The sequence below is a fragment of the Asparagus officinalis genome, chromosome 9 (assembly GCF_001876935.1).
Source record: "Asparagus officinalis chromosome 9, Aspof.V1, whole genome shotgun sequence".
Taxonomy (NCBI): domain Eukaryota; kingdom Viridiplantae; phylum Streptophyta; class Magnoliopsida; order Asparagales; family Asparagaceae; genus Asparagus; species Asparagus officinalis.
Genome location: NC_033802.1, coordinates 1,984,095 through 2,009,843, shown reverse-complemented (window position 1 = coordinate 2,009,843; position 25,749 = coordinate 1,984,095). Strand labels below are relative to the sequence as shown.

General features: G+C 38.5%; 2 protein-coding genes and 1 long non-coding RNA gene across 6 annotated transcripts in view; 2 read left to right on the top strand and 1 right to left on the bottom strand.

Moving 5' to 3' along the window:
• Positions 1 to 1,416, top strand: part of LOC109824459 — a 7,376-nt gene extending 5,960 nt beyond the window's left edge. For 2 of the 4 annotated variants that reach the window (XR_002242649.1, XR_002242650.1), the window contains one exon: positions 923 to 1,416. This is a non-coding gene — a long non-coding RNA (uncharacterized LOC109824459). The remainder of the gene's footprint in view (positions 1 to 922) is intronic. The other 2 variants (XR_002242648.1, XR_002242647.1) reach the window with 2 other exon arrangements.
• LOC109824601 (cytochrome b-c1 complex subunit 6-like) lies at positions 3,510 to 10,625 on the top strand. The gene is made up of 5 exons (XM_020391232.1): positions 3,510 to 3,651; positions 3,795 to 3,829; positions 5,432 to 5,516; positions 9,973 to 10,062; positions 10,206 to 10,625. Coding segments are annotated over exons 2-5 (210 nt in total). The 5' UTR covers positions 3,510 to 3,651; positions 3,795 to 3,827; the 3' UTR covers positions 10,239 to 10,625.
• LOC109824100 (RING-H2 finger protein ATL73-like) lies at positions 13,015 to 14,071 on the bottom strand. The gene has a single exon (XM_020390622.1). It carries the CDS (start codon positions 14,000 to 14,002, stop codon positions 13,343 to 13,345), a length of 660 nt encoding a protein of 219 aa, XP_020246211.1. The 5' UTR covers positions 14,003 to 14,071; the 3' UTR covers positions 13,015 to 13,342.

Here is a 25,749-nt window from a genome sequence, read left to right as displayed (position 1 = left end):
GCAGACCTTTTCTTTTCTGTTTCATTATTTGCGGCTAATTTATGTGGAGCGTTTTATATGAGATGGTATAAGAAATTGATCTGAATAGGATAAACTGCTGATAATCTTCCTCATCTTTGGTGATTATGATCTCTCTACTCATTTGTTAGCACTAATCACCTCTTACGAGATGGGGTTACTTGCAAGTACATCTCTAGTGTATTGCTTTCTCTTTGTGTTTTATTTGCACCCCCGCCCCCCCCCCCCCCCCCCCCCCCCCCCCCACACACACACACACAAAAAAAACAAAAAAAACAAAACAAAAACAAAAACTTAAAAACAAAGAAAAAAGATATACCTTCAGTTGTTCTAAAGCCCCCTCCACTTATTCTCTGAAATGTTATTTTTCTGAAAGATACGTTGCAATTAACACCCCTCTTACTCATGAAATTGAGGGGGCTAAGAGCTAATAAATGAATCAAGGACAATTTAATGCAACTGAAGGTATATGAGGTACACAAAGAGTCTTTATGACTGAAGCATTTTTTGATTTAAAATTCCCCAACACAAGTCGTATATATAATGGGATATGCCTATGAGGTGGTGGGGATTAGCAACTTACTGTCTTCATTTCCTTTTTATTTTTTATTTCCAGAAGATCTTTTGTCAGTGATCCACATATAACCCAAAAATAAGGTTAATTTGTCTTAAGATTATTCTAGAATTTTGTTATGTTCGTTGTATATGAGTTAAGTTTATTTAGAAGTTCTTTGAATAACTAATTGGTTTTAATGCTCCTTAAACTTATTGATGACATTGTTTCATAAGGTTATTCTATTGTATATAGTAAATGAGTTAAATTTATTTCAGAAGTTCTTTGGATCATATATTGGTTTTCTAATGCTTCTTCAAATTTGTGTGTATACGTTCTTGGTTTTCTCAGCCTCAACAGAGAAATCCTTGTATGATAGAAAGTCGAAGTACACTAAAACTTGCTGAAACTGGAATTTAGAAGGATAATTAAGAAAACGAAGACTTGACGACTATATTCTTGAAGAAAGCTAATACATGGTCACATAGTGAGGACAACTTCATACCATCGATAGAGAGGCACTCGGGGATCGCTTCCACCTCCTATGAAATCATACAATGTATATGAGCCGTATCCGACTCATGAAAACAGCAATGGCGACTCTGCAATGGTTCTCTCTGAACATTGTTCAAATATGACTTGGTTTACCTTATTGAAGAGGTTTTTGTTCAACTTTGTCCAGTTTTTTGTTATTTTGTTAGTGTTTGTATATACAGGTTTCCTTCTGTATAGCTTAGGGTGGAAGTATGTTGTATGGGTATTAGTTTACCATTGTATTGTTGAAGATGGTAGGTTTTTTTTTATAAAGAACTTGTCCAGTTTCTATAAGCTTTGTGATTACAACAAATAGAAAAGTATATCTAGGTAATATTTCGTTTGGGCTATTTCTACTTGTCCAAACGGTTGTAATAACCGTTTGGACTGTCCTGTTTTGTACTAGTGTATGTTGTATGTGTATTAGTTTACCATTGTATATTTTCTAAAAAAAAAAGTTTACCATTGTATTGTTGAAGATGGTAGGTTTTTTTTAAAGAACTTGTCCAGTTTCTATAAGCTTTGTGATTACAACAAATAGAAAAGTATATCTAGGTAATATTTACTATTTTCAGCTTTCTGGACAGGAGCATGTATGTACGCGTGTTCATTTGTAATACGTGATCCTTAGTTACAGGTGCCAACCCCCTACTCAGAACTTTTCTCCGGGAGGCAAAATCCCAACTCAAACTTAACCTGAATCAACAAACAAACAGAATATTCGACAACTACACGATGACTCGGGAGGCGGCTCTTGCCCAGAAACGACTATATTCATCGCAAACAAGAGATTTCTTGCTTACGATCCGATAAATCTCAGTAAAGTGCAGTGAGTAACGCAGTCTCGACATTGGCAGCATCAAGCGCAGAAGTCTCCATAGAGAAGATATTCTCTTTCAATTCTCAGCCAATTCTTGAGCATCCTCAGTCGGAACTGCACGCAGAGTTCCAATGTCAGACTTGCTGCCAATGAGCACGATGACGATGTTCTTGTCTGCATGGCTTCGGAGCTCCTCGAGTAACCTCGCCGCCGCGTGATCGAAGGTCACACACGGTTGGTCATGTCGTAGGCTAGCATTGCGCCCACTGCTAATTCTCTGTAGTATATGCGCACTGGAGCAACTGAAGTTAAAAATTCCAAGGGACACACATTCGACTTAGACTTTAGATAGTCCCCTTGCAGTTCTACTGTTGCAGATAGAACACTGTAATTTTTTCATTGACTCTTACAAGAGAAAGAAATTATTATTTTTCAAAAACAGACCTCCTCAAGGTGAAAGAGTTGAAATATTTTCACTCAAGTGGTCTATCTGCAACAACAGAACTACGGGGGGCCTATCCGCAATTAACCCTTAAAAAATAGTGCTGTGCCAAATGGTCCAGATAACTGGCCCATGAAAAGGTGCTCGACCACCAAGGCCATGCTAGATTATAAAATTATAACCCACAATCTTCCCCACAGCTCTGAAGTTTTGGGGCAACTGAAGGGCTTCAACATAACTTTCGAGTTTTGATGTAGTGGAGGAGACCCTAAGCGAAATCCGATAATAGTATTTTGGCATGCGATCGTAACCGTGACATGAGCAGGTCTTAGCCATCTATCTAATAGCTAACGAATCGAGGGCGTTATTATGTGATAAAAGGAAGTCATAAGGTCATGTTATGAAGTTCTGCAGATAAAGTGATGTTATGAATTTTTAACTTGTTAAATGAACTAAACTAGTTCCAATTAATAGTTTTCTTTTATCGAACACGAAACCAAACAACAAATCTAATAATTTCAGATGAAGGAAATGGAATGTTTTCTTTGTGCTGATGCGATCTTATACTAACACTCGAGGGTGACAAAGAAAAAAAAGAGAAATAAACTAACAAAGTTACAAAATAAAATTCGAGTTTGTCGCACAATTGCGGGGAGAAATAGCGAGCTCTGATGAATAAAATGTTTTGATTAAAGAGTGGCTTATATGAATGACGGGAGTACATAATTACAAATTCAATAACTAAATTATTTTATTGCGTTTTTTGAAATTTATTACATTCCTCATTTACCTTCATTTAATTCTATAACTAGCTTAAAGAGCAGCAATGATTGTACCATAAAATTTATAATACTTTTGCACTCCCACAACTAGAAAAGTAGGGTTCATAACGACTCATAAATTTTCTGGACAATTTTCAAGAAAGAGCCCCAGATATTCGTGAGTGATAGTACAAAAATTGTATGTGAGCTTGTAATATAATAATTATTTTCCTAGCCTAAAACATGTTATCACAAATCGCAATTAAATGCTTTAACTATCTTGATATATTGTGACTGGGCTTAATCATAGGCCTTAATTGGGCTTTTAAGTTTATAGAATCTGGCGTTCAATGAAAGGTTGACTTTTTCTTCGAGTTCCAACATGTAGGCCCATTTAGTTTAGCCCAGAATCTTCTGGTCGAACTCCGCCAAGTTGAACCCATAAATCGAAAGATCAAATTTCTGGATCTCAATCATCATCTCCTACTCCGGATCATTCAGCAGCTCGACGGGAGGAAAATAAGTAATTTCTTCACACGCTTCTCATCGATTTTATCGAATTTTTTTGTTTAGATCTAGGTTTTTATTACGTTAATTTTCGAAATTCGATCCACGAAAACCCTAACGACATTTTCTTTTCTTTTCTTTTCTTTTTTCACGCTGAAGGAGTTTTCGTTGCGAGGCTCGGTGGTGATCTAGATGTGAGTTTAATCCTATCTCTTAGATCTGACTGTAGTTTCTTATGCTTTTAATTCGGATGCGCTTAATTCTGAATCCTGAACGTTTGTAATAAAGTTGTCATTTTTGGCGCAATTGCCAATCTCAGTTATCAATTGATGAGTTTAAATCGATTTGAATAAAGTATAGAAGAAAATGATTAGAAGCTCATGTGAGGATTAGCAGTATGATTAGAAATGCGTTGCTTTGTTTGATCAATGGTTTTTTTTTCCTCCCAAGTTTGTTGTCGTTGTACGGGAGTTCCATAGTTCTGAGCTACATCATTTTTTTTTTGCCCAAGGGAGTTCCTACTGCTTCATTACTCTTGTGCACGTTGTTTTTAATAATTTATGTGCTCTCTAGTCGCTAGTAGATTGGTAACCGTGATTTGATTCGGGTCTTTGTTAGTTTTGCACCTCATGGGTGTTCTAACAATTTGCATCATCATCTTACTGCTCGGTTAAGCTCTTTACCACCGCCTCATAATCTGTTCGTGCTAAAGCTGGCAACGTGTCATAAAAACTTCAGCTTTTTTGCTGAATTCTCTCAACTTTAATTGTGTTCCATATTTCACCTCCTTTGACAGGTTTAAGAACGGCCGATATGATAAATCTTTTGGGTTGATCTAAAGTGTAGAAAAAAGAAATAATCCTTTCTACGGTGTTTAAGTTTTTTCCCGTGTTTTTTTTTTGGGGGGGGGGGGTGGGGTGGGGTGGGGGGGGGGTGGGGGTTGCGTTTAAGAGGGCAAAAGGAAGTTGTGAAATATATATATTCAATTGTTAAAAATCTTTTTGGTCAGCTCATCTGTCAGTACATAATTTATTTGAAGAGGATATATCATACTAGTACTAGTAAACAGGTAAAATCGTACGATGAAGCATTCAAATGAGATTCTGCTAAATGAGGAGTAAATGTGGTGATTTGCTTATATTCCTGTCAATAAACCAAGCAAATCCTATACAATAATTACTCATAGGAAACATGAAGAACGAATACTTATCAGCTTTATCCCCTAGTTAAAGACAACTTGCTCCACTTGGAAATATTACATGTGAATTTTCTTGGAGAAGATCAATTTATCATGACAAAGATTTGAAGTTTCAGATGACAATACACATTAGTTGTATCATACAAGATGTTAAGCGTAACCAACCACACCACCATTATTAGCTGATAACAACTAATGCAGAGCATTATTCATTCCAATAACTAATATAGGTGGAGATTTAAGATCTAGAAGTATCAAAAATTAACCTGACAGTATTATATTGAAAACATGAAAGATTAAGTCAACGATAAAAAGCGCATGACCAAATTAACTTATTCCATGTACTAATGCATCTGTTCCAAATTGTAAGTCAAAACTTCTGAATCCCCTATACTGGTATCAATAAAGACAAATCTAAAGACTGGTCCAAAGAACGAGAGTCGGCTTCCTTGAGGGAGTTCTTCCTCAGTAGCTCAGTGGTAGAGCGGTCGGCTGTTAACTACAGATATTTATGTGCTTTACCTGTAATTTTATAAGCATAGATACAACATTTTTTTATGTGCTTTGGCCGTGATTCAATCTGTATCTTACATTTTAGGGCTGACGAAGAGCTTGTGGACCCGAAGAGGTACCTTGAAGACCGTTGCCAACCAAGATGTGTAAAAGCTTTATATGAATACAAGGTAATGTGTTGGTTTTCTTAATGAGAGCTTCTCTCTCTATTTACTGTTCTTGATTGTTGTAACCTTAGGGTCTCTTTGGTTAGCATGGTGTTTTTAATGTTTTGTTTTGTTTTTATATAAAAACACCGGGTGTTGTGTTTTTCTCCAAACCTGTTTTGGAAACATCATGATGTTTCCTCCAAAACTATTTTCCAAATACCATCAAGCACTACTTCCAAACTTACGGCCACTGATGTCATCTCTACTGCCTTCGTGACACTGCCAGCTTCAAAAACACCACCTCAAAAACACCACCTCAAAAACACCACCGGCTCCAACAACACTGTCGGCTCCGTTGACAATTCCATTGGAGAAAATTTATAAAATTAAAGAAAAATTAGAAAAAGGGGAAAAAAGAATTAAAATTCATAATCATTGCCCAACAAAATTTTGAGAAGTTTGGAACAAATTACAGAAAAGAAAAAACTTAGGGCAAAATAAGATTGACACAAATTAGGCCAAAATTACAATAAATTTGTGCAAATGGAGGAGAGATCGAGGAGAAGAGAAAGTAACTGAGAGGGAAAGATATAAGTATTGAGGAGAGAAAGAGAATACCTAAGGAAAACCACCACCGTCAATTTTAATGCTCATCTCTTTCATCATCTCCATCAACCCAAAAATCGCTGATCATTAAATCCCCAAATGTCTTTTCTCGAGGTAAGCAACAAACCCTAATTCAAATTCACTCTCTCAACCTCTCAATTGACCTCAAATTCTTTCTACAACCTCTCAATTAACCTCAATTCTTTTCTATATCTCGATTTCAATCTAGCTCTCACCCTCTTTAGCTCTAGAGTTTACTATGAATCACATACTAAAGGCGTCCATGTCGCTCGAGTCCTCGAGTCCTGCTCCGGTGACATCGTCGACGAATGCCACAACAACGCCACGATGTTAAAGATGAAAATGGGGGCAACATTCATGATGCGGAGGCGATGGTGGGAAGGTGTAGTTATGGGGCTAATGTTATAGAAGGCGCTAGTCGGACTAAGCGTTTGAGCCGGGGCTTAGCACCTAAGCGTTTACCTATTTTTTAATTTATTTAATTATAATAATTCATAAAAATATGTATTAAGTTCATATAAAATTACAAAAAAACATAAATAACAAGATTAAATTCATAATCAACCATGCATAAATACTAAAATTGAACTAAGATTAACTAAAATTGAACAAGATTAAACTAAAATTGAACAAAATTAAACCAAAATTGAACAAGATTAAACTACAATTAACTTAATTAAACCAAATTGAAGAAGATTAACTATTTAAATTTAAAAACAGTTTATAAGTGAAAATTTTACCTAAAACAGTAAATAAGTTAAAAAATAGTTTATAAATTAAAAAAATTGAAAATTTTACCTGAACGGTGGGAGAAGACTGGCGGGAGAAAGGAGCGGTGAGAGAGGACCGACGGGAGAAGGGGGACTTAGGAGAGGGAGACGAAAGGTCAGAGAGGGAGATATGGCGAACCGGCGCTGCAACGAGAGTGATTTAGCGCAGCAAGAGGCGAGATAGCGGGAAGGCGGGGGAGAGAGTTTAGAGCAGAGAGCAGAGGGAGAGACCAATGAAGGAGAGGGGGGGGGAGTGAGCGAGAGAGAAATAGGGAAGGCGAGCTGTGTGCGCGGAGCAATATAGCAGAGAGTGATGTGAGATAGGGTTAGCTATTAGTCATTATGGTTATGGTCTTGAGTTCTGTTTTTTTCCAAAAGCCTCAGGCAGTGCGCTAGGTGGAGATAGCGGCCGCCTTCGGCCATTTTTAGGCGGCCGAAGCTCTGCCTAAGCCTAGGCGGACACCTAGGCGTCCGTCTAGACCACTTTTTATGACATTGTTTGGGGGCTCATGATGGTTAAAGGGTAAAAACTAAACGCTTTTCTGAAAACACCTTCTTGGTGTTTTTAGAATAGCGTTGTGGTTTGGCCCTTTGGGCCTACTGTGCTTTAGCCTAAAAAAAAAACGGCTGGATTCCTAAACACGTTTCATTTATTTTCTAGCAAAAAGAAAACGAAAACACAACAAACACCACGGTTCCCAAGCATAGCCTTAGTTTATATTGAAGTTGGTACATGAGTGGACTGCTCCCCCCCCCCCACACACACACACACAACAAACATCCTCACTATGAAATTGGTAGACAGTCCACCTTTACAGCCCTTTTTGTGTGCTTCTCTTTCATATCATGTTTTTATAGTAAGAAGAATTCAAGTCATTATGTAATCTTGAGGGCTTCATTTTGGTGTCTAGCCATTGTCATTTCCTTGACCAAAACTTCTTGGGCTTCATATCAGAGTTTTAAACTCGGAAAAACTAAGTGAATATGGTTAATTAGCTGGTTACTTAAGTGGTAAACAAGCCTATGCAAAGTTTTCCCCCTCCCTTTCTTTCTTTCTTTTCAGCAAGTTGAAAGCTCATAACAAGAATGCCATTGCAATGAACTTCTCGTTCTAAAATGTTAGTACATAAAAGGATGTCAAAGAACATAAATAATAGAAGAAACATAAATAAGAACATGTCTCTCATTGATTTTAGAGCAGACTAACAACAATAAGAATAAAGAAGCATGGGATATATTAATAAATACATCCTCGGAGATTCTTATGACAAGTTGTTCTCACTTCCAACATGTAAAGGAAAATTCATTATGTGCTCGGGTATCCATAATTCAGAGTAATAATAAAAGGTAAATTTTGAGTCTATCCAACAAAATAGCAACCAATTAACCAAGCAAAATAAGACTATTTGGCAATTTTCATCCCGACGACCATTCTCTAATAAATCTTGCAAAATTTTATCATGACCCTTGGTTGAATCATCTGATTCAGTTGATAGGAGGAGGACAATGAGGCTTCTACTAGCATACTCTTCGCCTCTGTTTACCATTAACAATTCATAAGCCTCATTGCAACATTCACATCTTCCCAACTCCTAGACTATTTCTCAATGTTAGTTGGCCCTTTAAGGGAACTACACATAAATATAGATCTGTTCGGTTCAGATCTTATAATCTTTTTCTAAGGTACCACTTCACTTGAATATGTGCTTTCCCTTCCTCTCTAATTCCTTACCATCTCAACTCCATGTCTCTTTGATATTTACTTCTCGTACTTATCTGATGTCCTTATCATCATTCCATCTTGTTCTTTTTCCTTATTTACTCAGGAACTACTATCATTTCTTTCCTCACACTACAAACTCTACACGCAAGGGATTTCTTTCCTAGTCGCTATTTGTAGAGCCTGAAAACTCCAATTGCTTAGCATTTAGTTTTGTTGTCTTTATGGAGATTGACATATGCCCTGTGATCTTAATCCTGTTTTGCAAATTTTGAGGCCTTTACTGAAGGCATCTCTTCCCCCAAGCAACAACACTATCCTACCCACTACCCACCACCCGACCCACACTCCACTCCCCACTCCCCACTCCCCCCACTCCACTCCCCCCTCCTCACTCACACACATATAAATAAATGAATAGTTTAGATTTAAATTAAATAAAAGATTAAAACATAAATAAATAATTAGAAACATAGAAGAAAAGACAAAAAGGAACCCTTGGACAATAGAAAAAGAAGCCAAGAGTTAGTGAACTAGAAAAACGGTGAATAGAAAGAAAAGGGAGTCAGAAGAAGGGAAAAGAAAGATGAAGGTGTAAAGGAAAAACATAGAAGGAAGGGGAAATAGGAAAGGGAATAGATATGATATATGCCCAGAGGTAGGTGGCCTAGAGCAGGACACTCAAGGGTAGGATTGAAGTTGAATCTTGAAATGCATTTTTGAAACTCAAAAGCTGTGACCAAATGCAGCAGGGTATGACTAACTCGGCCTATTGCAGCTCCATCAACAATGCTGCAGTAATTGTCCAAATAGCCTGTTTTTCATCTCATTTTCTTAAATAAAAAAAGGAAAAACAAAAGAAATCTATGAGAAAGAGAGAATGCAGTTCTTATAATGTTATGACCCTTGCTCTTCTATAAACAATGAGATTACTAACTTCTATGAAGCTTATATCCTTGCAAATCATTTTGAACCTTCTACTAGCCCATAGTATTTGGTGCACAGTGACGTTAAGTTGCAGGCATGACAAATTTGTTAATGAACTCTACCATTTCTTAAGCATATAATCTTCACGGAATTACATGGTGGTTAAATAATATGGATGAGTAAACACATGATGGTGCAAGAGGAAACACAAAAACAAATCTATTTTTTCACCCATCACGTTGTTATCTTGTTCGTAAGAAAATAATTTGGCGGTGAAGTAGGTATTATACGCAATCCTGGCATTTTGATTTACGAAAGTAAAATAGCAAACAAGTGTTGTCTCACTTTTCTTGTTCATATTCTGTTTTTTAATCAAAAAATCTTTAGTTAAATCTTGGGTACCGTGATGCTGAAATAATATCATTATGTACAGGAATGTGTTAAGAGGATCAAAGACGATGAAACCGGGAACAAGCACTGTACTGGTCAATATTTTGATTATTGGTCATGCATTGACAAATGCGTGAGTACATCTCTTCAAATCTTATTGCACCTATTATTTCAGTCTTAATTTCAGTCGTCGCTTGCAATCTTTTGAAATATTCGACGAGTGTTGACCTATAATAATAAAAAAATGAATCTTTAAATGGTGCACTTTGAATGCAGGTTGCTCCGAATCTTTTTGAAAAACTGAAATAAAACGATCAAAGATCAGCCTTTTTGACGAGTGAAGTTCTACTGCTCCTTGATTCATCGACAATAATTGCTACTTTTAGTGAACTGTAAGCCACAACTGTGTGCATATTTGATGATGGCCGAGTCCTGGGCCAACTCATTTTTGCTCCCTAGATGATTCCTCAGCTGTTGCTATAATCTGCAATCTTTGATGGCAGACCAACAACCATTCAGTTAATAATACTGTGATGAAACTTTTCAGGGTGCCTGTATGTTCTGCATCCTATCTGTATCATCATTATAAGCACAATAATTAATGCGTTACCTTTTTTCCCCCCCTTTTTTTCTGAGACAAGACTCTCTCATCCACTGACTGATGATTAGTGTACAAGGCCGCAAACCTTTTATTTCCTTTTCCATTATTTGTGTGCTAATTCATGTGGAGCTTTTTATATAAGACTTATATCACATGAGCGTGTCATTAAGTCTTTTGGGTGTCAATTTTGTCGAACAGGAAAGGATAGAGATTAGAGAGTGGAGTCGACTTTTTCTTCAAGTCCACAAGGAGCCTAACCACTATTGTCCCCCTTTAAAAAAAAAAAAAAAAAAAAAAAATTTTTCTAACCACTATTGTCCCCCTTTAAAAAAAAAAAAAAAAAAAAAAATCTTTTGGTTTTGATTCTCTTTAAAGAGAAAAAAGAAAATCTCTTTGGTTCATGAGGCACGTCGGCTGCGCAAAAGATTTGAGCCGACGCCGTGTCGAGTCACTCCCCAATCCTTCTGTTCGAGTGAGCATCTTTTTCGGAGTGGTTATCCAAGTGAATTATCATGAGAATTTTATCAATTTGTTTTAAGGGTCAGTTGCGCGTGGGCCCCTTAGTATTGTTTGTTTTTGAGTTTGCTACCCGCGTAATTTCATTTTTCCAGATAGGCTTCACGCGTTGGAATTTTTTTTTTTTTTTTTTGGAACACCTTTACTTACTCTCATATAGACTCGCTATTCGCTTAACACGCAGGGCCAACATCGGTTAAATTTTCGCCGAAGGTAAAACTGTCGAAAAAAAATTAGCTCAGGGTATGAACACACTAAGGGTATGGCAAAACAAGAATACTACAGGGGTCTATATGAAATTAACCCTTGTTTTACGAGTTTATGATTTTTTTTTGGATTTATTTTGTATTAAGGTTCGCTTGTAGGCGCATAGTGTGAGTGGATGAACACACCAAGGATGAGAGAGGCAGTAAGAGAAAACCTTCATTATAAGGAAAGAACTAAAATGAAGGGGGTGTTTGGTTCACTAGTTTTATACAAAACTTTAAGGAAATTGACCGATAGTGTTAAGGGGCTGTTTGTTTCCTTATGAGAATTTTATCAATTTGTTTTAAGGGTCAGTTGCGCGTGGGCCCCTTAGTATTGTTTGTTTTTGAGTTTGCTACCCGCGTAATTTCATTTTTCCAGATAGGCTTCACGCGTTGGAATTTTTTTTTTTTTTTTTTGGAACACCTTTACTTACTCTCATATAGACTCGCTATTCGCTTAACACGCAGGGCCAACATCGGTTAAATTTTCGCCGAAGGTAAAACTGTCGAAAAAAAATTAGCTCAGGGTATGAACACACTAAGGGTATGGCAAAACAAGAATACTACAGGGGTCTATATGAAATTAACCCTTGTTTTACGAGTTTATGATTTTTTTTTGGATTTATTTTGTATTAAGGTTCGCTTGTAGGCGCATAGTGTGAGTGGATGAACACACCAAGGATGAGAGAGGCAGTAAGAGAAAACCTTCATTATAAGGAAAGAACTAAAATGAAGGGGGTGTTTGGTTCACTAGTTTTATACAAAACTTTAAGGAAATTGACCGATAGTGTTAAGGGGCTGTTTGTTTCCTTTTTTTGAGAGGAAAAGGTGGGGAAAGCCTGCCAAAAGTGCAGCTTTTGGCAGGCTTTCCACCCAAATCTCCTCTATGGCAGGCTTTCCACCCAAATCGCCTCTAAAAGAGGCGATTTGGGTGGAAAGCCTGCCAAAAGCTGCACTTTTGGCAGACTTTTGGCAGGCTTTTCCTATCTTTCCCTCTCAAAAAAAAGGAAACAAACAGCCCCTAAATCTATAAATAAAACTTTTTCCACTATTTCTGAAAACTGTGTTTGGTTCTAAAAACAATTTATAGAAAAGTTTTCTATAAAGTATAGAAAAGAGTGACATTTTACAGAAATCAATTTCAGCTCAGAGATAGCTGAAATTGGAGAGAAATCTAACAAACTCGACCGCGCTCCGATTTGAGGTAAAAAAAAAAAACTAATCCCTAGGCTATTCAGATCTGAGACTGTTGAGATTTTGGTGATGATTTCGTGCTGAGGACGATGAATGTTGTTAACAAATTATTGTTTTAAGACCCTAGTTAGGGGAACAAGCATTAATAGTGCGAGTGAATGAACTCGCCAAGGATGAGAGAGGCAGTACGAGAAAACCTTGATTATAAGGAAAGAACTAATATGAAGAGAAGGGGGGAAAAAAGAAGAATCCTATATATTACGATTTATTAGTATTTAATACCATCATGAACATCTATGTAGTATGATGAGCTTGCAAAGAAATGTGCCCCTTACTTTAGCTTGGGAATCCTTTTTGTTATTGCACTCTTGAACGTTAGAAGTCCTCAAATCTCCTATTGGGTAAAATCTGGTTGCTACATTGAATTTACATATACTATGATAAAAACTAAAATGGTGACTCAAGTAGTTAAAAAAGCAAGGGGGAAAACACACAAAACAAAATTGCTTAGAAGTTCCAAAACGCATTCACAATTTACACTTGCATTTCATTTCATGTAAGAAGTAAGATCCATCTGACATCTTTCACTCGTTGACTAACTGTGGTTGCCATTTTTTTGGGGTTCGAATACTTAGGTGTCAGGTGCTACGGTATTACAACCAACTCCTTTGTTTGGTTCGTTAAAATGTACGCGGTATTGTAGCTGAGTTGGCAAAAAGTAAGGAATTAGCCTTCCATTACTGTACTTGCCGGCCCAACCAGACCACTCAATTCCGCGGTACTGTAGCCACTGCCCGTTTTTTAAAAAAAGGAACCAAACAGGCTAGTTCAAAACTATGTACAACACTGTTCACTTAACTTGACTCCCTATAATTGTGTACAAACCCTTCGGGTTCCAGAGGCACAACAATCGAATGAACCGCACCCGACCCACTTCGACCCGCATCCGCACAACCCGAACTCTTCTCCGCCGACGTGAACAAGCACTGCCTACACGTGGGACACGACGGCCGAGTCATCAGCCACCTATCAATGCACTTCACATGAAACGCGTGACTGCATTTGGGCAACACCCGGATCCGTTCGCCCGTTACGAGATCCGATAAGCAAATCGCACACTCCGAACCCGACCCGTGTAATTTCAATTCGGGCGAGTAAGCCATAATGGGTATCGCCCGAAGCGCTTTCCTCCTTACGCCCGCCGTCGCTAGACGGATCGCGTGACCCGGTTCGGGTTCGAGCCCTACCCGACTAGAGCACCGGAGAGCACACCTGACGATCGAATTGAGACCAAGGGCGCAGATTAAGGCGCAGAGAAGCACGGCCAGGATCATGACGACGTTGGCGTCGAGGCTGTTCGGGGGAGTATTGGCTTCGGGTGTGCCCGGATCCGATAAGACCGGGCCGGGTACCGGTGTGTTCGGGTTCGTACCCGGTTCATATATCGGGGTGCGTAACAAAAGCCTCCTCGAGTAAACTTGAGTGAGGAGAAAGGGAGTACTTGTGGATGACATTTTGTTGAATGATTGTTGTTGAGGGTTTTGAGTGAGTAATTCTTGGCGAGGTGTTTGAAGGGAGCATTTATAGAGGGAGTTGGGCATTGGGCTTTTGGAGATTATTATTATTATTATTAAGATAATTACGGCTAATTAAGATGTGAATTGAGATTATTAAAGTTGTAAGGGGGTCCACCAAAAATGAGTGCACTTTGCAATTTGGGTAGGTGCTCATTGGCTTATCAGGGCTTTAGAGCTCAAGGTATAGTTTTAGATGGGCTATATATTATGAGAGAGAATCCTAGGAGCAATATAAAAGATTTTGGAAGATGAAAACAAATATGTCACGTATCCATTATTGTTTGCTTTCATGTCTATTCGATAGATCACATGCATCAGTAGACATATATCTTGCATGACACCATTAGTGCTTTGATCAGTAGTTTCTGTTTTTATAATAGACATGCGAACGAATGAAAAATTAAGTAAATTTCTTCTGAGAAAGGAATAGATAGAATCAAACTTGGAAATATGAGCAAGATATTTATAAAAGAAAGCAGATAAATGAGAATGTCATAATATTTTTCCCCCTAGCTAGTTATGATCAAAATTTTATTCCTATTTTTCTCTACTATATATAATTATCGTTAAAACCTCAACACCATTAGAATATTTAATTTTTTGTCTATACGGTTAGAAAGAAGCCTAACTAATTAATTTCAGGAATAATATCGATTTTTAGCCATAAACTCAACTCACGTGCCTGTGTCTTTAGGGCCTATTTGGATAGAGGAGAACACCCGAGAAGGAAAGGTAGATGAACCTATTCATCCCGTTTGAGATATTAGAAATTAACTAAGGTCTCGTTTGGTAAAGGGTTAAGGAAGAGGGGTTAAAGAGAAGGATTAATGTACTTAGTCTATTCGATAATCTGAATGACTAAATTATTAATCAATTAAATAAGTTTTATTTAAGCCATTGTGATCAGTTTTAGTGTTTGGGAATAACAATGATTTTGACTATTTTCTTTATAATTAGAAGGGGTTTTAGTGTTTGGGAATAACAATGATTTTGACTATTTTCTTTATAATTAGAAGGGTTAACTCTTAATCATTCTAAATAGGAGTATTAGTAAACCCCTTATTTTGAGGGGTTAACTCATTTTAATCCCTCTAGAAGGGTTAGTTTAACCCTCCTATATTTTTTATGTTTGGCAAATTATGGAGGGTTAACTCACTTTAACCATTGTATAGATTTTTTGTGTTTGGCGGGTTAAAAAGGGACTAAGGGGCTGTTTGGTTCGCTATTATAAGGGGTGGAAAACTCAGAAAACCCCTCCACGTCAGATTTTTAGCCCTCCGCGTCAGGTTTTTTGTTTCCGTCCATTTCTTTGTGCCGCTTTGGTTCGCTCGGATGGAAGAGGGAAAACTCTGCTGAAATCGCCGCCAGCTCATTTTTTTCCTCTCCGATTTCCTTCCCCAACCGAGTGAAATTGATGAAAACTCTGCCACGTCAGATTTTTTTCCTTCTCTGCTTTGTTTACAAAAGTTTTTTTTTCTATGCGAATCAAACACAAGAAAAATAAATACATTGGTTTCTCACCATTTTTTTTGTGAGAACTAAAGCAAAACAATCTATTTCTTGAAAAAGTTTGGAAAACTCAAAACTTGTATTTCTTTACATGGAATTGCATTTCCCTATATCAAGGAAACAAACCAAACAGACCCTAAGCCTCTTTAACCTCTCACTTAACCCTTTGCCAAACAGTACTTTAGATTGTTGGATTTTGTTAGATCTAATAACCTAGATTACCCAACAATCAATAGAAATTTATTACCCTCCAAAATTTAGTGGAATATAGGAGATCCTCCAAAATTTAGTGGAATATAGGAGATCGAAGTGAATTCTCTTGGCTTTTCTTTTCTCATCTCCTCTATTTTCCCTTAACTTTAATTTCCCTGACCCAGTGAAATTCAAACATGTCTTTAGTATCAGATACTAATTACCTGTATGACTAAGTTTCTCGAATATTCAGTAGGATCATCTAAAGTTGCATGTTCTTAAACGCACTTAATATTGCTTAATCAATTTATTTAATTAATCAACTTATCCTCTTGAGTCTCCACTACGAAAACAGCACTTTTCTCATTGGGCCCACGCGCCGTTTTTAACGCACGGGATAGTGCCACGTGTATCTTTGTCTTGTCCGAATTGTAAGCCATATGGTTACGTGTCAAAATGTGATTGCACGAGGCTCACTGCTCTGCGGGTTTTGAGTTTCATCCTTCGCTAGTGGTAGCAGTTTTTGTCTTCAGAACTTTCTTTAATTGATAATGCAACTGCTAATTAAACTTCTTTTTGGAGAAATTAAATCTAATAAATAGATGTAAATCTTTATGTACACCTTTTTATAATTAAAGAGACTAGCGGTGCGGTGGTTGTTTATAATTTTTTGTATATTTATTCAAAAAGAATTTTGTGTTTCCCTTAAAGAACTTTCTATACGTACAATATTTGATCAAATTGTTATGCATGTGTGCTGAATATTTTACTAAATATTTTACCAAATAGGCAAATAGCCCCTAAAATTTTTTCTCAAAAAATAGCCCTTAAAATTTATGGAAGCATTTGGTAACCGTGATGTTTTCTTTGTTTCTATAGTGTTTTGCCAAAATAAAAACATAATATATGCTTGAGAGCCATTGTGTTTTCATGGGGAAAACAAAACCCTTATGGCCAAAAAGCTAAACTAAAACACTTATATCAAAACATATTTTAGGTGTTTTTATGTTTTGAGTCATGGGAGGCATTTTCAATTTAATAATATAATGTTTAATATATTATAATTAATATAATATATTAATCATTCATAATATAATATATTATAAAATACTAATAATTAATATAATATAACATATATTTATTATGATAGATTAGTTTATATTTTAATATAATATAATGTATTATAATAATATAATATATTATAATATTTATTTATTTATTAACTCAATAGAATATATTATAGTACAAAAAAATATGATAATATGTTGTAATAAATAACATAAATATAATATTATAATATAATATGCACGTTTTAGCGTATATATATTAACTTATATTACAATATAAAAATATAATATATATTATATAATAATATACTAGAGAAAATATTACAATAGTTATTATATTATATTACATTATATTAATTTATTGTATTCCAAGAAAAAATATAAAAAATATGATGATATATTATATTATAATTTCTTAGTAGAAAACTAGTAATACATTATTTAGAATTATATTATAAATAATGTAATTAATAAACATAGTATGATTAACTTTTTTTAATGTAATATAAATTTTTATGTATTAATAAAATAATATCATATAATATATAATATATTTATAATGTAATTAATATATTATATTATCAACGTTTCAATTATATTGTATACACTATCTTGTATAATATATATTATGTAATAACAAAAGTAATATTATAATATACGTATGGAAAGGGTCAAAACTTAGATTTGATGAAATAACTTATCATGGTATTTTGAAAATATTTTTGAAAAAACATCATGACATTGTGTTTTGTGAAAAAACACCATAAAAGAATCTTTTGAATGAAGTAATATGCCAACAATTAGGGATGGAATCGAATTGTATTTGAACAAATAGTGCAAGGTTCAAATTCGAATTAGGTTTATATGGTGCTATTCGTGTTTATATTCGAACTCGACTCAAATAGTAATACAAATTCGAATTCAATTCTTTTATTTATATTGATGTTCGAAAAAAATTCGTGAATATTCGATTAGCATTATTTTGCAATTTTGATTTCGAATTATTCATCAAATATTCGATAAGTATTTGCTAATAATTCAAAAATCGTAAAAAATAAATATAATCAGTAAAAAAATATAATAGCACCGAGGGACGATGAGCTCTTCGAGGGACTTCGAGGGACGACGAGATCTCCTGTAAAACCCCGAAAATTTCTATGGTATATATATATATATATATATATATATATATGTGTGTGAATTATTAATAATAAATAACTCCCTTGTGGTGAATAACCATATAAATATAATATATATATGTTTATCAGTGTTTGGGAACCCAACGGGTATATATAAGTGAGAGAAATCGAGTAGTTTTGCGGCCACCATGTAATTTGCCATCAGCAGAAAATTTCGTGCTGATCGGTCGACCGACGCGGTCGACCGGCGCGGTCGACCGATCAGCGATCAGAGAGTTTTTTTTTTCTTTTACAGGTTTGGTTTCGGGTTTTAGTTGTTGGGCTATTGGGTTTTGGGTCGGGTTGGGGAGTTGGTATTTATACCAACTCAACCCAGGAGAGATCTCCTCAGCCCCAAACGTAAACCCTAGCCCCCCTCTCTTCTTCCTCAAAACCCTAACCTGGTTTTGGTGATCTGGGAGCAGATTAGGAGATTTTCAGTGGGATCTGGGATTTCCAGCAAAGGGATCAACCTATTTCAGATCTAGGGCTTCCCTCAGCACCCAAGGCGAGTAATTTCTCGCCCAACCCCCACCCCTTTTGGTTTAAACATCAAGAACTGAGTTTTTATTGGATTTATGGAGCCAAATTCGTATTTTTGTTTAGCTAACAGTTTACTATATCATAGAATATGGATTTGGGGCTTTATATGTTGTAAAAAAACTCACCCATGCTCTGTTAAAGAAGATCTAAATCTGAGTTTTTGCCTAAAAGAGTTTAAAACATCGTTACAGCTATTAAAATGATTTGGATTAACCTCTCATGAAATTTAAAATCTTGGAAATATAGATTTTTAAGCTTTGGAAGTGGTTTTGTATCTTCAGTATGTTTCCAATTTATTTAAGACTCATGTATCGCAAGATTTTTTTTATTTTATTTTGTTTCAGCAGCTGACAGAACCCAGGTTGGGTTCTGTTCGCTCGGCGGTCGACCGACGCGGTCGACCGCTGAGTTCGAGTGGGAGTTCCGGTCGGCCGCGACGAATATTCGGTCGACCGCGACTCAAATTCGGTCGACCGCGACATAATTCCGGTCGACCGAAGTGTCTGGCGGGCGTCCGCTAAAATTTTGTATCAGAGTTCGGTCGACCGGACCGGTCGACCGACGAACCCTCTGAGGCATAATCCCAGTTTTGCTGTATTTGGATATTTTCACTCCTATTTGGGGGTTTGTTTGGATTATCTGACCATGGTAATTGATCCCACTACGTGTCCATGCATGATAGGTGACCTGGGGTGTAAATTTGGGACTTATAAATTATTTTGGTTATGAGATAAATGAGCAAATTTCACTACATGAGAGAAAGCACTCTTTTATTGTTCCACAGTCCTCGTGTTGGACTATAATCCATAGAAGTCCTCGTGTTGGACTATAATCCCTCCCAGTCCTCGTGTTGGACAATTTGACTTATTCCACGAGCTTGGATAACTACGATAGTTAGTTCTTGTTTCGGACATGATTCATAACCCTGCATACGATTGTTATTCTACATTTTTCAACATGATGAATGTATAGATTTGGTATGACACTTATGAAGATTTTGACCTGATATTCATGTAAGTAGTAATATGATATTCATGTTGGTTATGTCATAGCACAATTATTATTCTGATGTCTATCGTTTTTCTTCTATTTCAGCGCTTGAACCTTGGGTTTAGTATTTAGGAGTTTATATATTTGAGATATAAGGTATATACATGAGGGTTTCCTTGTTTGGATTATTTCGCTCGACGTACCTATTCTCGTGTTATAAACCTCTAAATACCAAAACCCTCCTTAGTGAGATCAACGATTTTAGATCTATTATATATTATCTGTATTTTCTTTTACAACGAGCCCTCTTTCCTTGGGGTTGGTTGTGATGTTACTCGCTAGCGCTTTTGACGCTCGTTGTCCCTCCCCCTTTCAGGTCACGAGCCAGGAGCACGGAGTGCCGTGGGTTGATAGCGATGCACTTTAGTGTCAGCTGTCTACTTTAGACATATTTCTCTTTTGGAGCTCCACTGTAGACTTTTTGGTTTAGACATTTGAGAGTTTATTCTAGAAGTTGTAAAGGCTGTGTGCCTTATTTCCTTTACTCAGACTTATTGTATTTGAGACTTGTTAAGAACTCCAGTTTATTCATTTCAGTCTTCGACTATGTACTTCAGTTCATTTCGTTGATGAGATGTGTTAGGTTCTATCATTTCATCCAGTATTGTTGATTTACCTTTTTACTTGCCTTGTATCTACACCTGTTGTCGTTTCCACTAGAGAGATAGTAATTGTGATAGTGAAACGTGTTATTGTACAGTGTGGTGCATGGCAGGTTTGACATTTCTGGTTTTACCTTGGACTGCAGCCTTGTGTGAACCCAGGGGCGTCACAGTTGGTATCAGAGCTCTAGTTCCAGTATCCTTAGGATCATCCTGTGTCGAGTCGTGGAGCTAGATAGAGTTTCCTAGGATTCATGTATAGAGTTCGTAAGGATTTCCTAGTATGAGTGAGGACGATATTTGCGTATATCTCAAAATTTGAGAAATATTTTTTTTATGACAACTATTTTGTATAAATTTAAAGTATTTCGTGTGAATACTATATGTCGTGAAGATTGTATTGTGATACGCTATTAATAGAAGTTTATTTTGACTCATAAACTTTTATTTTCTTATGATCAGATAGATGGCAGGACGTGGTAGACCTCGTACCAGGAGAACTACCCAGGCGGAGTCACAACAGACTCCATCAGATCAGCAGCCAGCTCAGTCTGAGCCTCAGCAGGCACCACCGGAGCCGCAGCAGGCTCCTCAGTACTTGGTGGATCTTATGGCTCCTCTCATTGCCAGGATGACGGCCATTGAGGACTTGGTGACGACTCATATAGCACCACGGACACCACCACCACCGGTAGCTCAGCAGCAGGGGATACCTGCCGTTCCTGTCAGAGAGAGACCCCCAGAGGTCACGCCTGCAGCCATTCCCCTAGCAGTTCCAGACAGGACCACCGAGCAGGAGACTTGGCTCCGTATGGTCGAGAGGTACCAGAAGATGAGGGCATCCGAGTTCCAGGGATCACCAGACCCTCTTGCAGCCCATAAGTGGAAGGAGGATGTGAGAAACATCCTCGATATACTCGGTGTAGATTCAGTCCAGAAGCAGAGACTGGCATCATACAGCCTGAAGGGAGATGCCGGAAGGTGGTACCGACTCCAGTTCACTTCAGAGCAGAGGCTGACCCTCACGTGGGAGGACTTCGTATATTTCTTCGATGGACAGTACATTTCTTCAGCAGCACGGACTGGGAAGGAACTTGAGTTGTCCCGTTTGACTCAGGGGGACATGACAGTTGCAGACTATGAGAGCAGATTCATGGAACTGTTACATTTCACCGGCATGTGGCAGACAGGAGAGCGTCAGGCTCAGATGTTCTTGGCTGGGCTTCGCCCTAATCTCCGACGGTACCTCGTGTCGAGGAGATTTTATTCAGTCAGGGAGGTAGCTGAAGCTGCCACTTCTCAGGAGATTGAGACTTCTATGTTCCAGAAGGACAAGGAAGGGAAGGCCAAGACCGGACAGAGTGGGGACAAGGGCAAGAACAAGAGAAGTTTTTCTGGTCATCAGCAGCATCAGGGCCCTTATAAAAGGGGACCCCAGCAGGAGCAGAGAGCGCACCAGCAGCGCAAGTTTCAGGGATCCTGTTTTAACTGTCACAAGGTCGGACATAAGGCATCAGAGTGCCGCAGCGCACCAGCAGGAGCCCAGCAGGGCAAGGGTCCGAACCAGCAGCAGCAGCAGCGCCAGCAGGGTAGAGGTCAGGGACAGCAGAACAGGCTTGAGGCACCGCCAGCAGCCCAGAGGACAGAGGGACAGATTCGGGCAGTTCAGGATGTTTCCCAGGGACAGATTATCCCATATTCTCCGGAGTTTATAGTGGATTTGATAGTGTTGCATATGTCCGAGTTCGATGTCATCCTTGGTATGGATTGGTTGTCTTCCTACCATATTAGTATTGACTGCTTTGCGAAGACAGTCAAGTTGCGAGCGTCCGACGGGTCCGAGATGATTGTAGCCGCCTCTCAGGGCAACCGACTTGCGGAGTCATTTCTGGCGTACATCGAGGAGGTGATGCGACGGGATCAGGGAGCCGAGCTATTGGAGACTAGAGTTGTCTCAGATTATCAGGATGTCTTTCAGGACATACCTGGGTTACCTCCTGTGAGAGAGGTTGAGTTCTGTATTGAGTTACAGCCAGGCACAGCCCCGATATCCCGCGCACCCTATCGCATGGCACCAGCTGAGATGAGAGAGCTTCAGACCCAGTTGGACGAGTTGTTAGCTCAGGGCTTTATTCGCCGGAGTCATTCTCCGTGGGGCGCGCCGGTCCTCTTCGTGAAGAAGAAGGACGGTAGTATGAGATTATGCATAGATTATAGAGAGTTGAACAAGGTCACTATCCGGAATAGGTACCCACTACCTAGGATTGATGACTTGTTTGACCAGTTGCAGGGTGCGCAGTATTTCTCGAAGATTGATCTTCGTTCTGGCTATCATCAGTTGCGGGTTCGGGAGATGGATATTCCCAAGACCGCCTTTCTTACTCGATATGGTTCTTTCGAGTTCTTGGTCATGCCATTTGGGTTGACCAATGCACCCGCGGTATTCATGGACTTGATGAACCGGGTGTTCCGTCCCTTCTTAGATCAGTTTGTGATCGTTTTCATCGATGATATTCTCATTTACTCGAGGTCGGAGGCGGATCATGAGGAGCATCTACGGATAGCATTGAGGACTCTTCAGGAGCATCAGCTGTATGCTAAGTTCAGCAAGTGCGAATTTTGGCTTTCAGAAGTCAGATTTCTTGGCCATGTCATCAGTCGAGAGGGTATAGCTGTGGACCCGGCTAAGGTCATGGCAGTCCTTGATTGGGAACCACCGAAGACGGTGACAGAGATTCGCAGCTTCTTGGGCTTAGCTGGATATTATAGGAAGTTCATTCAGGACTTCTCGAAGATTTCGACGCCTATTACACACCTTACGAAGAAGGGTGTACAGTTCATATGGAGCATGGAGTGCCAGAAGGCCTTTGATATTCTGAAGACTAAGTTGACTACAACGCCGGTTTTGACCATTCCGAGCAGCGACAGGACATTCGTCGTATATACAGATGCATCGTTGGCAGGCTTAGGAGGTGTATTGATGCAGACTCAGAGGGTAGTAGCTTATATCTCACGGCAGTTGAGGGCGCATGAGCAGAACTATCCCACTCATGATTTGGAGTTGGCAGCAGTGGTGTTTGCACTGAAGTCATGGAGGCACTACTTATATGGAGTGCAGTTTGAGCTGTTTACAGACCATCAGAGTCTGAAGTACCTCTTTTCCCAGAAAGAACTCAACCAGAGACAGAGGAGATGGATTGAGTTTATCAAGGACTACGAGTTCGCGATTCAGTATCATCCAGGGAAGGCGAACGTCGTAGCAGATGCTTTGAGTAGGAAGCGTCGGCATCGGGTTGCAGCTTTGAGGTGTTCTTTGTACAGAGACCTTATCACTCTTAGCCAGTTTGATATTAGACCCGAGATTGGAGGAACCAGTGCATTCTTGGGAGCTTTGTCAGTGCAGCCATCTTGGAGTGACAGGGTTGTCAGAGCTCAGTTGGAGGACTCTTGGATTCAAACCCGTAAGGGGGAGATTTCCAAAGAGCCTAAGGCGGATTGGACCATTGGAACAGATGGAGGATTACGGATGAAGGGTAGATTGGTTATGCCAGCCAGTGCAGAGCTGAAGAAGGATTTGTTTGATGAGGCGCACCGTACTCGGTACACAGTACATCCAGGGACTACCAAGATGTACAAAGACCTGAAGAGGCATTTCTGGTGGAGTGGTATGAGGAGAGAGATTGCAGACTATGTGGCTAGATGTTTTACCTGTCAGCAGGTGAAGGCAGAACATCAGAGACCGGCAAGGACACTACAGCCTTTACCCATTCCGGAGTGGAAGTGGGCAGATATTTCCATGGACTTTATTGTGGGATTGCCGAAGTCGAAGAAGGGGAATGATTCAGTTTGGGTGATAGTTGACCGGTTGACGAAGTCAGCACATTTTATTCCAGTGAGGACCACTTATACAGCCGAGACTTATGCGAGGATCTTCATTCGGGAGATAGTTCGACTTCACGGAGTACCGGACACAATCGTGTCAGATCGAGGATCGGTTTTCACTTCACATTTTTGGAGGAGTTTCCAGGACTCATTTGGCAGCACGCTATCTTATAGCAGTGTATTTCACCCCCAGACGGATGGCCAGACGGAGAGGGTGAATCAGGTGTTGGAGGACATGTTGCGGGCATGTGTCATTGACTTCCAAGGCAGCTGGGAGGATCATATTCCATTGGTAAGAGTTTTGCTTAGTAACAATAGTTATCAAAAGCGACGATCGGTATGTGCCCCGTATGAAGCAATTGTATGGGAGACCATTGTAGATCACCGATATGTTGGGCAGAGCCGGAGGACAGCTTGATGCTTGGGCGCAGAGCTAAGTGAGTGCAGACCTACTGAGAAAAGGTAGCCTTGATGCAGAGAGCGAATCTTAGCGCTCAGAGTCGACAGAAGAGCTATGCAGATAGAGGCGGAGACCCCTAGAGTTTCAATTGGGGATCTAGTCATGCTTAAGGTATCGCCTATGAAGGCGGTGCAGGCGATTCGGGCGGCGAGGGAAGCTTTCAGACCGAGATATCATTGGACCTTTTCAGATTCTCGAGGCATTGAGTTGTGTCATACAGACTCAGACCTTGCCGGCATCTATGTCTAGTATACCCAACGTATTCCATATTTCTATGCTTAAGAAGCACTTGGCATGATGAGAGAGGGGGGGAGGAGCAGCAAACAGAGTGTTGGATGCACCGGAGATTAGCTTCAGATGATTTGACTAACTATTGAGATTCCGGTTCGCATCCTTGGCCAGAGAGGACAAAAGCTTAGAAATAAGGTAAGTCCCATTGGTAAAAAGTTTCAGTGGAACGAGGAGGCATCGAGGAGATTTCTTGGGAGCGCGAAGGAAGGACATGCGTCCGTGATTTACCACACTTGGTGAGGAGGTAATAAATTCTTGTTTTGATTTCATGTCTTAATATATGCATATGCTTTTGGTTATGTTTTACATTTTAACGCTATAATGAGATACTGTTCGGTGAAATTTGTTAATCACTTGGAACACATGGTATAATGTATGAGGGGTTCCTTGTTTGGATTTTTCGCACCGATTGTACTAGTTCCACTAGAATTAGGATTTGAGCGAGAATATATCATTTTAGATCGGTTGAAAGTGTAAATATCTCTATAAGGTTACCTTAAGAGTTCCAATATGAAAGTTCGGTATGATTTCCGAATTCGAGACAACTTGTTCCTGTTTTATTCTTTAAGGGGGAAGAATGTAAAACCCCGAAAATTTCTATGTATATAATATATATACTATATAATATATTATATATTAATATATATATATATATATATATATATATATATATATATATATATATATATAATATATAATATATATATATATATATATATATATATATATATATATATATATATATATATATATATATATATGTGTGTGTGAATTATTTAATATAAATAACTCCGCTTGTGGTGAAAACCATATAAATATAATAATATATATGTTTATCAGTTGTTTTGGGAACCGCAACGGGTATATATAAGTGAGTAGAAACGAGTAGTTTTGGCGGCCTACCATGTAT